The sequence below is a fragment of the Sturnira hondurensis genome, unplaced genomic scaffold (genome assembly GCF_014824575.4).
Source record: "Sturnira hondurensis isolate 20B ecotype Veracruz unplaced genomic scaffold, ASM1482457v3 Scaffold0009935, whole genome shotgun sequence".
Lineage (NCBI taxonomy): Eukaryota > Metazoa > Chordata > Mammalia > Chiroptera > Phyllostomidae > Sturnira > Sturnira hondurensis.
In genome coordinates, this window is record NW_028082566.1 from 95,525 (window position 1) to 109,115 (window position 13,591).

Here is a 13,591-nt window from a genome sequence, read left to right on the forward strand (position 1 = left end):
GCTCCCAGGGGATAAGACAGGAGTGGGCTTTGCAGCCTGGAATGTGCTGCTCAGTCTTACGAGTCCCGTGTGTTGCAATTTGTTTCATAAAGACATCCAGAAAAATTAAATTCACAACAATGGCCTCAAAAGCATAGTTAAAACTAGACACAATTTATATGATTCTCATATCGACAATAACATTCCTTCCTGTTACCACATAATTATAAAGATTTGTGTCAATGAGTCAATAAAAACTCCAAACAGGAATTCTTTAGATGAGTTCTACTTGCCAAACAGACTTTATAGAGGAGTTTGAAATGTGCATTATCCCTTTGTGTATAAACTATATAATATTAGACACACAGGGAAAACAATAAATTACAAGTTTTAAATTGTTAGAAGTTTTTCTGGGTATTTCTTGCTACACATAGTGCTTAACATTCTGAATTCAAATCACATTTACTGTTGCTTGTAGCAAAATCAACCTGTGTTCAATACTGTTTACAGGTTTGTAATTTTTTTATGAAATCTTACTATTAAAACCAATCCAATAATTGAGTGGGTATGCATTAACTAGGTGATTTTTCACTCTGATTTTCTAATATTCATTTCTGTGTGGAAAATAAAATACAATAAGTGAAAATTTCTACATAAAGTACTTGCATGAGTTGTTGTAACTGTCTTCTGGGTTTTATATGTAAAAGTGAAAATAATCACAAAACTTTTCAAAAGTTTTAATTTAGATCATATTAATTATAGTGAATTATCTTTAAATACTATCTCCAGTTGAATAAGCCATATTGCACTGAGTAGCTTAACACTTTTTTAAATCTATTGCTGTGTGTACATAAATACATACATATATACACTCAAAAGTAAAATTTTAGAACATAAAATAGAAATTAATGTTACAATCATTTGTAACAGGATATGAAAGTTTAGAGAATATATTATCGAACATACATTTCTTTGCTTTTAAATTGGAATTCAGTATTTTTGAAAATATTTAAGTATCTGACTTAAATTTTAGAAAAATATCTGATGGTGCAAATTTTGCATGTAATCAGATGCAGGGCAATAGGATGATTTTAAACACCAAATGCTGCCCTGTTTTATCAAAGCTGCGTAGTCAAAGGATGTCTGTAACAGGTCGAAAGGAAATTCTGGAACGCCATTAGCTATAAAACTCTAAGTATAATCTTTCAGGAAACAGTATGAATCGGGCCCCTGTTGATGGATTTAGCGGGTCACCCCTCTGCGCCCATATGCATTGAATTAAGGGAACAGTAGCAGCAGTATTTCGCAGTTGACACTCTACTCTTAATAGGCGTATTTTGTCATTTTTTTGCTTAAACAGAAGGATGCTTTATTCTGACTATTTTACTGTACTCTAACTGCTTTAATGTTTTACTTTAATAATTGAGGAGCTCAACTTAAAAGAATGGTCCACCACTGTAGAGAATGCCCTTCATCACAAAGTAGTTGTATAAAACATATCTAAGGTTTCACAACAGTAAGGCTTCTGTCTTAGATACGTAGGTATCACTAGCTTCCTAAAGATTTCAAACACCATGCTGTTCCTAGGGTGTAGAAATAGCTTCTGTTTTAATTAAAGGGTGTTACAGGCTTCTTAAAAAATAAGAAAAAATGCATGTATACAATAGTGTTTTGTTCCACAAAATATCTAATCTCTGGTCTGTTTGGACCTGACACTTTATCATTTCCCACTTTAGTATGTCATTTCATCAACAAATCTTTTGTTTCATAATAGTATTATAAAGACACTTAACATAATCACCAAAATGTCATTTTACAAAGTCTTTAGCAAATTAGCTAGAAGTAGAATTTTCCCATTAAAAAGTTAAACTTTGCAACAGAAGCATAAACTTGCTCAGTTTTGAAAGAGATCAAGTATATATAATACATGTTCCTATACTGAGAAAGTCACTGGAACTTTTCTGAAGATTCAAGGAGTTTCCTTGAGATAAAGAAAACATAACTAATCTTCTCCAGTTATTCCCAGAGAGACACTGAATACCTAATCATGTTTTAGCTATTATCTTACGTTTGTTTTTAAATCAAAACCATTCCATTTTTATATATTGTATATTGATGCTTCTTATTCAGTTGCTTTTTAAAAAAGATTTTACTAATTTATCTTTAGAGGGTAAGGGAAGGAGAGAGGGAGAGAAATATCAATGTATGGTTGCCTCTCGTGTGTCCCCTGCTGGGAACTGTCCTGCAACCCAGGCATGTGCCCTGACTGGGAATCAAACTGGTGACCCTTTGGTTCACAGACTGGCATAGAATCCACTGAGCCACACCAGCCAGGGCCAGTTGCATTTGTTTTGGAATGGAAACTATTTCTGCTTTGTAATGAGAGGGTTTAGATTTGCACTGTGTAATAATTGCATTTCTGTGACTTTTGCTCCCAAAGCAAAAATCTTGAAAATTCTTTCATCTCTTTGCAGTAGGTTTCCCGTGGTTGTCTGAAGAAATTAGCTAATATCTGTTGTACAAGGAACAATCAGATAGATGGGACATCCAGCCACATGGCTGTGAGCTTTTACATTTTCAACAGTGACTCTGGACCTGCGACACATATCATATCTAGAAAGAGAAAATTTGCGTTTCTGCCTGTTTGATGACTTATTGGGGTTATGATTTGAAAAAGCAATCAGAAAATTCCAAGTATTTTGAAGAGCAAAGTAAAGATGATTAATAGTAATCCCTTATTTTTATTTCCTTTAGCATTTTCTTATTAGTCATTTTTGGTTTAATGGCAACATTAGAAAACTAAAATTAAGTCAAATGGCTGAGAGAAAAGTTATATTTATATCTAGTTGGAGTATTTAAGACAGGTGAGAAACTAAATGCCATAAAATTTAAGCATCCATAGAATTGTCTAAGCAATATTGAATAAACTGTTTACAATAGCATTATCACATTTTGAAATATTCTGTTTAATTGTAAGTATTTTTTATCAGGAAATAAAGAGCAATGTTAAAGGAGCAGGGTTTTTTTTGTTATAACTCTTATAGTTCTGATTAATTGACCTTGAATAAGTAACTGACCTCTGCTCATTTTATTTTTAACAATTTATGTTAAAAACTTGGCATACAATATTGTATTAGTTTCAGGTGTGCAACATAGTGATTAGGCAATTTTTTTACCTTACAAAGTGATCCCTGCACCCGCAGTATGTCTAGTACCCATCTGGCACCGTACGTAGTTACTATGATACAACTGAATGCATTCTCTGTGCTGTACTTTACATACATCCCCATGACTTATTTTATGACTGAGTTTGTTCTGCTTAATCCCCTTCACCTATTTCACCCATTTTCCTACCAGCCTTCTATCTGACAATGATCAGTTTGTTCTCTGTGAGTGTCTCTTTTGTTTATTCATTTTGTTTTAGATTCCATATATAAGTGAACTCATATATTTTACTTTCTCTGACTTAATTCACTTAGTATAATACCCTCTGGGTCTACCCATGTTGTCACAACTGGCAGAATTTCTTTCTTTTTTATGGCTGAATAACATTCTGTTGTGCATACCACATTTTCTTTGTCCATTCATCTGTTGATGGGCACTTAGGTTGTTCTGATATTTTGGCTACTGTAAATGATGTTGCAGTGAACATAGGGGTGCGTACACCTTTTCTAATTAGTGTTTTGGATTTCTCCAGACAAATGCTGAACAGTGGAATTCCTGGGTCCTATGGTCGTTCTATTTTTAATTTTTGAGGCCATTTTATACTGTTTTTCATAGTGGTTGTACCAGTTTACAGTTCCAAAACAGGACACAAGGGTTCCCTCTTTCTACATCCTCACCAACACTTGTTCTTTTTAGTCATTTTATAATACCCATTCTGACAAGTGTGAGGTGATACGTCATTGTGGTTCTGATTTGCATTTCCCTGGTGTTTAGTGATGTTAAGCATCTTATGTCTTCTTTGGAGAAATATCTGTTCAGGTTGTCAGCCTATTTTTTGTGTTTTATTTTTATTTTGTTTTATCTTCTGAGGATTTTTTTTTTCATTGCTTTTAGAGGGAGGGGAAGGGAGAGAGAGGAACATCAATGTGAGAGAGAAGCATTGATTGGTCGCCTCTCATACATTTCAGAGCTGAACCAGTGCCTTGGACCAGGGATCAAACCTGAAACCTGAGTTTGTGCCCTGATCAGGAATTGAATCCACAACCATTCCATTATGGAACCAAGCTCCAGCCAACTGAGCCATCCAGCCTGGGCTGTTGGCCTATTTTTTCATTGCACTATTAGATGTTGAGTTGTGTGAGTTACATATATATATATATATATATATATATATATATATATATATATATATATAAACATACATATACATACACACATATATATACACGCATATATACATATATATACACACACATATACATACATACATATATGTGTGTGTGTGTGTGTGTAGTTGTGGACTTCTTTTATTGTTTAATTACAGTTGCCCCCCTTGCCCCATTACTTTCCCCTGCTGATGCCCCCTACCTCCCACATTCAATACTCCTCCCACCCCTACACCCATTGTCTTTGTCCATGGGTCCTTTATACATGTTTCTATTCTTCCACATTATTTCCCTCACCCCTCCCCTCTGGTCACTGTCAGTTCTTTATTTCAATGACTCTGGTAATATTTTGCTTGCTCCTTTGTTTTGTTGATTAGGTTCCACTTATAGGTGAGACCATGTGATATTTCTTTCACCACCTGGCTTATTTAACTCAGCATAATGCTTTCCAGTTCCATCTATGCTATAGCAAAGGGTAGTAGCTCCTTCTTTCCTTCTGCCACAAAGTATTCCATTGTGTAAATGTACCACAATTTTTTTTATCCACTCATTTACTAATGGGTACTTGGGCTGTCTCCAGCACCTGGCCACTATAAGTTACACTGCCAAGAACATTGGGGTGCATAGGTTCTTTTGAATTGGTATTTCCATGTCTCTTAATATACAGTTTTAATGCAAATAAGTACTAAAATAATTAATAAATAATAATAGACGAATAAACACTTTTGGATACAACTGTAAACCTAGTTTTTCCCACACCTGTATTTTGGATAATTGCTCCTTATTGTATATATCATTTGCTAATATCTTCTATCAGAAGGTTTCCTTTTTGTTTAGTAAATGGTTTTCTTTAAAGTGTGAAAGCTTTTAGTTTGATGTAGTCCTTCATTTGTTCATTTTTACTTTGTTGTATTATAGCCTAGATGCATATCCAACAAAAATATTTCTAAGACAAATGTCAATTAGTTTATAACCAATGTTTTCTTCTACTACTTTAATCATTTCATTTAAGTCTCAGATTAAAGGGTTTAATCCATTTTGAGTTTATATTTATGTATGATGTAAAAAAAGTGGGCTAGTTTCTTTTTTGTCTTTTTTGCATTATCTCTTTAGTTTTCCATCACTATTTATTGAAGACACTGCCTTTACCCAATTGCTTCTTCTTACCTCCTTTGTCATATATGAAGTGACTACATAAGCATGGACTTATTTCTGGTCGCTCTATTTCATTCCATTGATCTATGTATATACTGTTTTGATTATAATAGATTGTAGTGTAGTTTGAAATCAGGGAGTGTTATACCTCCAACTTTGTTCTTTCTCAAGATTGTTTTGTCTAAAACAAGCAAGCAAAATATAACCAAAGACACTGAAATAGAGAACAGGCTGACAGTGACCAAAGGGGAGAGGGGAGGGAATTTTAGGGAAAAAGGGGAAAGGTTTGCAGGAACAAGTATAAAGGACACATGGACAAAAACTAAGGGGGGTGGAAATTGGAGGGAGGTGGGGAGCACTGCAGGGAGGAGGGCTGGGATGGGAGTAAAAGACAGAAAACTGTACTTGAACAACAACTAAAATAAATTTTAAAAAAGATTGCTTTGTCTATTTGGGGTATTTTGTGGTTCCATATAAATGTAGGATTATTCTAATTTTGTGAAAAATGTCATTTATATTTGATACAGATTGCATTACACCTATGTATTAATTGGCCTAAATATTAATTTTTCCAATCCATGAGCATAATATATCCTTCCAGTTATTTCTATCCTCTTCAATTTCTCTCATAATGTTGCATGGTTTTCCAGAGAACAGTTCTTTCATTTCCTTAGTTAAACTTATTCCTGGGTATATTATTCTTTCTGATGCAATGTAAGTGGGATTGTTTCTTAATTTCTCTTTCTGATCATTTGTCATTAGTGTATAAAAATGCAACAGATTTCTGAATATTCATTGGTATCCTACAACTTCACTAAATTCATTAATTAGTTATATTTGTGTTTTTTGGTGGAATCTTTAGGGTTTTCTATATATAGTATTATGTCACCTGCAAATAGGGGCAGTTTTACTTCTGTCTTTGCAATTTGGGTGTCTTTTATTTTCTTATCTGATTGCTGTTTCTAGGACTTTCAATACTATGCTCAATGGAATGGGGAGAATGAACATCCTTGTCGTTTGAGTTTTCTGAGTTTGGCCATGCTGTTTTTAAAAGTCCCTTCTTATCTTTACCTAAATATTTACATGATGTAGATATTTTGCCGATATTACATATGAAAGCTGGAGGTTCAGTGAGGTTAAATAAGTTACCTGTGGGTATCAATCTGGCTTGTAAGGTCTATGAAGGCTGTTTATGCCTGACGAAGGTGTGGTATAGTAATTGCATTTTTCAGAGCCATGACATTGTTTATTAGGGTCCATGCCAATTCTCTTGGTGTGATTCCACCACTTCCACAGAGGACAGAAAGTCATATAGGCATAATAGTTTATGAAAGCCCCGCCCCCCAACACACACATACACACAATGTTTTCTGTTTTCTGGAACTGAAGATAAATAAGTTTTATTTCCTTATTTTATTTAACAGTTTAAGTTTCCAGAGTTAACCAAGGGTATCATGAATTAAGCCTATTCAGTCACTCTTATCTAGTATTCTTATATGTAAACAAAGCAGTATCCCACATTTCAAATATCAGAAGTCATCTTATTCTGTAACTATTTAAAATAAGAATAGACTTGTTCCAAAGTGACTTGTATATTATAGTGGACTCATTGATCACAACTCTCACTGTGGTATTGAATGCACCAGCCAAACTGAATAACTGGAACATCTATTACAGTTTCGGGGCTTGCAAATTCTCAATTTGTTTCAACTGCCCTGTTTTCCTTAAATAGACATTTGTCTTCACCTAGTTTCTAGGGATGGTTAATTTAGGTTACTCATACTTAATGTTGCTACTTCTGGAGTCTATATCCACTCTTCCATAGCAGTCATACAAAAAAAAAATCTTAGAAAGAATTTAAGACTGTCAGCTAAGGATGATAGAGGTAATTTTTAAGAAAAATTCTTTTCATGAGACTGCTGTTAATAAATTTTACTGTATTAGTAAAACCTCAATGGAGTAGGATGATATCAAGGAATAAAATAGAGGGAAAAAAATTGCTAGTATACCAGAGAAAAGAACTGACATGTTGGGTATTCCTATCAAATGGGCTTTGTGTAATTTTTTTTTTTTTACAAATTTTATTATTTTTTTTAGAAGGAAAGGGTGGCAGAAAGAGAGGGAGAGAAACATCAATGCATGGTTCCCTCTCATGGACCCCTACTGGAGACCTGGCCTGCTACAAAGGCATGTGCCCTGATTGGAATCAAACCAGCAACCCCTTGGTTCGCAGGCTGGCACTCAATCCACTGAGCCACACCAGCCAGGGCTTTCTGTAAAATATTTACAACTCATAATGTGTTGTGTTTTTGAGAGGAGTAGGATAGCATTTAACTATTTTTTTACTCTAATATTGCTTCATTTCAACTAATACATAATGCTTACATGTTTTTTTCTCTCACTTAAATCCCTACATGGATTTAATCAGCCATAATAAAATAACCTTATTTTTCTTCAGATCTTGATGAAAGAGAGCTCTATTTTAGAAGGGGAATGAAGGCATAACTTATATCATAATACTTTGATTTTGTATTTTTGTCCCGTTCCTAGAGACACTTGAGTTTATTAACCTATAAATACATTTCAGGAATCTACAGTGTTTTAATAAATTATTTTATAGTTTACTAAAGACAAATGAGAATTGCTTATACCAAGGATCAGCATCAATTAATCAGCTGGTATTTATTGTACTTGCAACTTTGTGGGTGATCTCAAAGGTCCTTGACCTCTAGAAGGCAGGGTAGATAAAGCACGCGACAAAAGTAGAACATGATGAAGTGCTAAAGACAGAGTGAGCCTCAGACCGAAGAGTTCAGAGAAATGAAAGACTGATAAGTGTTTACCCTAGAAATGCAGTTGGCAGAGAGTTTTAAGGGTAAGATTTAGAAAGCACCAGGGAAAAGTGGTTTGTGGAGGTAAAAGGAAGCAATATGAATAAGGCACTGTTGTTGAGTGAATGTGTCACATTAAATAGAAGTGAGTATATTATGCCTAAGCAGAGCAAAGGTCACATGTTGAAAAGTAACAGAAAGCTCGGTTGGAAAGGTATGTTGACTAAAATTAGGTGGATCAAGAAGTCAAGGAAGAGAGCCATTGTCAGTTCTTGAGGGAAAAAAAGCAGTATGTTCAAAATTACGTTTAATAGCTTAGTTACAGATTAGAATAATGAAGAGAAAGAATCAGAGGAGGCCTCTAGTTAGAATATACAGGTTTGTGAAGAATAATCTCAACTTTGATAGTGTATTACAATGTCCAAGTTTACAGTCCATTCACAGATACTTCTTATAGAAAAAAATACACTGCTATATTCTAGAGTAGAATTTTTAATGTCTCCTCTTACATTACATATATAGTTTTGTAAATGAATCAGTTATTCTTATTAAGAGTTCATGCTTGCTGAGTGATTCTTGGATTCTTGGCACCATTCAAAGAACTCATATTTTTATAAAACAGACACATGAGCAATGTCTAGAAAAGATTTATTGAAATATAAAAAAGCATCCATTTTTGCATGTCAGCAAACCTACTTCTTCAAGACTGAGTTTAAATGTCACTTTCTCCTTTACTATTTATGAAATAGCCCAGAGAGAAATGACTAGTTTTCATGAATTTGTCAATTCCATTATAATTATTTATTGTATTATTTTAATGGTCTTTAGTGTCTTATAGCATTTTTTTCTGGTCTTTATTGGGCTTAATATTTAAGATCCGCTCTGGCATTGTTTATTTAATAGATGATATGTGTCATTCAGATTACAAGAACTTTGAGGAAAAATCAAGGGCAAAAGCAAGAAGTAGTTATTAAAGAATCTGTACCTCTGAGTGTATTGTAGAAAATATTCATAATGAATGAATAATATTTCTCTGTTTTCACAAGTACTGCTGTAGTGCTACAATGAATATTCAAAATGTTTATTACTTTTTAAAATGGGTTAACAAAGAGAGCAATGAATTTTCTTTTGTTCAGACGGTCACCATTTAAAAGTTACAAAAAAAAAAAAGTACACCTTGAGAAAACATTCTTCTATGTGTGAATATGAATGTACAATCCCTGACAGTATATGTTTGATACCTGGTGATACACAATGTTTTGAGCATAAAATATGTTATACTTTTTGAAAAACAGTGAAGTAATGAAACAGGCAAGGGAGTGGCCAGCAGAGCTGAGTGTGCACTGGTGGGCGGGTCTGAACGGACAGCCGCAGGGAAGGGCGCACACCATACAGTGGACAGAGACCTATAGAGAGACGCACAAAGTCAGGTTTGTTAAGTGGACTGTAGAGGCTGTTTGTATTAATAGGAAGGAAAGAGATCATCTCAGATATATAGCAATGAGTCTTCCTAATCAAGACACCAATTTAAATCAACTGTTTACACAAATGGGATTTAGCATGGCAGATAATATAAAAAGCTAAATTATTCCCAATTTTTTAGCAAAGTAATCTAATAATCTGTATTAGCCTAACAGTCTTTGAAAATGTACATAAAATGCACAATATATTATCTAATGTTCTGAGAAGTCATCTGTTTCTAAATGAAACCATATGGGAAAGGCCGTCTCAGAGTTCTGAGAGAGCTTGTTTGGAATGCGTGTCTTCTTTGCCTGACTTTTCCCGGGTACATATATCATGCTCACAGTTGTCCACGTCCTCTCGGGGACCATATGGAGGAAAGCAATAGAAGAGGAAGCTTACACTTACTGAGGGTGCACCACGTGGGATAGATTGTTAGACATTTCAAAGTTTTTATCTGATGTAAATCTTCATAATAAACCTGTAATGTTGGTGTTACTGTCTCCGTTTTATAAATGAAACAGGCTTGGGCAGGTGATGCCGTGTGCCTACATGACCGCGGCTCGTAGGCGTAGGTGGTGAAGCCGGTGTTCAAGGCAGAGTCCCCCGCTTTCCCTGCATCGCACTGACCTCACTCAGGACGTGGCCGCTGGCTGAGAGTGAATTCAAATCACTGTTTTACCTCTGTCTTTACAGAGATTGTAATTGTTTTTTTTTTTTTTACTAAATATATTGGACCGTTAATGGTAGATACAGCTTCCAGATGGATGCAAAAATCCAACCCACGCTGAATCGCACTTTAAAAAACTTGTGCGTTCAGCTTTCTCGATCACTGTTTCCTGCACAGAGAGATCCCTACATTTTTTTCAACATCCCATACCTACTTTGCAGTGTGAAAAATAGAAAAGGGGGTGGCCATACAAAACTGAAAGCAAGTTTTGTTGGATTATGCGGGATAAGAGGAGTTAACTTCAGAGAGTCTGTAGCTTTAAAAGATCTAAAAGCATTTATGTTCCAGAAGGGTGCTTGTTCTATCATGGACAGTATCTTTCAATAGAATGAATGGATACCTCATGATATCAACAGCAATCCAGAGCAGATTGGTAACTGTTAAGTTCTCTCCAATTAGAAATATCAAAGCATATCTTAATGAAAACATCAAAGCAATGATTTTTCAATGGCTTCATTTTATACATGTAGACACATTTAAATTATGATAAACTGAGTCAAGTGCATTAATACTTGTTTTCTAGTGTTCAGCTTCTTGTGGTCAAGGTTTAAAGTATCGTGAGGTGCTTTGTATTGACCAAGTTCAAGGGAAATTAGAAGAAAAATTTTGCAGTCATCTACAGAAACCTCGAACTCACAAAGCTTGCAGATCTGTCAGATGCCCGTCATGGAAAGCCAACAGATGGAAAGAGGTATGTGACGTATTTTAGAAATATCTTAATTCATTCTCTGTGCTTTCAATAACCTTGAATATTTTACTCCACTGAAATATGCTTTATTCTATTCTGTTATACATTTTTTCACTAATCTCTGAATTAATTCTGTACAATGTTAAAATATTTGCTAACTCTGTAGTTAACCAACTAGTCATTTAATATCTTGTGGCTGTAAAGTATATTAAAAAATGTTACTTCATACTAGGGGGGCTACGGATGGTCATATTGTTCCAGGTATTCTAACAGTGAAATACACGTGACGGTGTGTTTACTAACTGCTTTGTTTCCACACCAAAGTCTTGGGTTTGAGCTAATGTTACATCTTGGTAAAGGGACTATTAAATTCCAGAAGGAATTTTCCCTGGAGACTGAATGTTAGGCGTCAGGACTAGCTGCCCAGCCCTGACTAAGGCTGGGATGCACACACACTTGGAAGAAGTCAGCCATGATGAAGTGGATCCATAAGTGAACTCCAGGCTGAGAACTCTGCTTGTAAAAGAAGGGCTATCGATGGCTGCCCCGGCAAACTCCAGGCAGTAAGCTTGAAAATCTGCATTGGGGGAGGCATGCCTTTTAACACGGTTGTCAAGCGAAGACCAGCTTGGGAAATTTGAGAGTTGAGGCCATGAATGAAGTCAGAAACAGGTGGAAGAACTTCCCGAGGCCTGATTTCAGTGGCATTGGGCTCTCCACTCAGCCTTGTGGCAGCTCTCAGCAGGACCTTAGGGTGCTTACCTGTGTCTTAAAGGGCCTCACCCAGTGAGGGGAAAAAGAAACCTATTTTCTGCTGATGGAATTTCCTTGTCTCTGCCTGCTGTTAGAATGGTGTTTACTAGAAAAATATGGGCTCACACAAGAGAAAAAGTAGGGCTCCCCTAGACTTCTAAGTCATCACCATTTCCTCTGTGGGTTCAGAGCCTAGGGGCAGGGTGCTGGCTTTGGAGTGCCATGGGGTCAGTGTGCTATTGTCATTGAATAAAAAAGGCCCCAAATTCAGTGAACATCCCAGACTCCTTTGTAAAAGAGGCAGCCTCCGTCGGTGTTGAGGAATTGAGAGGGGGGATAACATTTGGCTGAAAAGTAGGGGCAAACGTACTCTTGAGCATTTGCTTCTATATTTAACTTTAGTATAGTAACACCACTTTTCAGAGCTTAGCAGAGTTCATGACTTAAAAGATCTCCTACTAACCTGTTTTATTTAGTGAATACCACTACTACCAAGTTGTTCAAGAAAGCAATACTGAACCAGCCTGTCTCCTTTTCCCTCAACCCCACGACGAGTTTCTCAACAGCTCCTCTCAATTCTATCAGGGTGACTCTTGAATCTTCCTACAACCACCTCTGTCCAGTTCACCATCATCCGCCCCCAGGTGCACAGAGGCCTCCTTACACATATCTTTGCCATTATTTACTTGCACGAAGTGTGAGCTCCAGAGGACTTGAACATGACTGTGTCACCTGTATCATCTATGACTTACCATTGCCTTCAGGGGCAGCCATGCTTACTAACCCATGCTTACTTCTTCGGCCTTATCCTGCGCCAGCAAAACCTTAAAGACAATGGGTATCCTGCTCTCTAAGCACTTAGCTAAGTATCTAGCTTAATATTTCCTACTTTGAATATTGTGATTTAGTTTAAAAAAAGACTTGCCAGCTCAATGCATTAATTTTTTTTTCATATTACACTTTTGCTTAAAATGAGGTTTGCCAGACTTTATCTGGACCAAGATGTGGCAGAGTGACGGCTAACAGGCTTTTCCAAGAGTGCAGCGGAGCAGTCTTCAGGCACTGGGCTCAGCCTGTGGCTGACACCTCTGAATCCTGACATCGGGCAGGAGCTGCTGGGGATGGGGGTGGAAGTGAGAGACACTTTGCACCTTCGCCCCAGCATTCCTGTTCATGTCCAGCCTTCTGTTCCTGCCGTGCAGCTGCCGCGGTCGCTATTTAGGAGGGACCTTTTTGAAGCTTGACCTTCAGCCCCACAACAGGGAGTCAGTCATCAGTGCAGCAAACTGGCCTTGGCTTACCACCAAGTATGAAATGCTATAGATTCACTAAAGGAATGGAGTTCAGGAGTTTCTAAGACACAGATATGAATATTCAAAGGCTATAAAAACACAGATGCCTTTGTACGGAGTCAGCTTTCTTCTCTTTGAATTGGTTTTCCTTGTCACAGAAATTAGCTTCTTACGCCCACACAGTCCCCCAATCTCTGCCAGAGACAAATGACCACTTGTGAAGTCGTTGGCTTTTGATTTATTCTATAAAAAGCACCCACTTGAAGTTAATTAACAATTGCAAGCTGTCATTGCACTGCATATAATAATACATTCATAGAAGTGTAATTTCAGAGGCAGTTAGGAGATAATCACTGGTTGCTGTTGAATAC

General features: G+C 36.3%; 1 protein-coding gene across 1 annotated transcript in view; it reads left to right on the forward strand.

Moving 5' to 3' along the window:
• The window catches only part of LOC118995193 (A disintegrin and metalloproteinase with thrombospondin motifs 20-like), a 116,934-nt gene that overhangs the window by 69,644 nt on the left and 33,699 nt on the right, over nucleotides 1-13,591 (forward strand). The window contains exon 27 of the mRNA XM_037058131.1: nucleotides 11,011-11,178. Coding sequence (XP_036914026.1) covers nucleotides 11,011-11,178 — 168 coding nt within the window. The remainder of the gene's footprint in view (nucleotides 1-11,010; nucleotides 11,179-13,591) is intronic.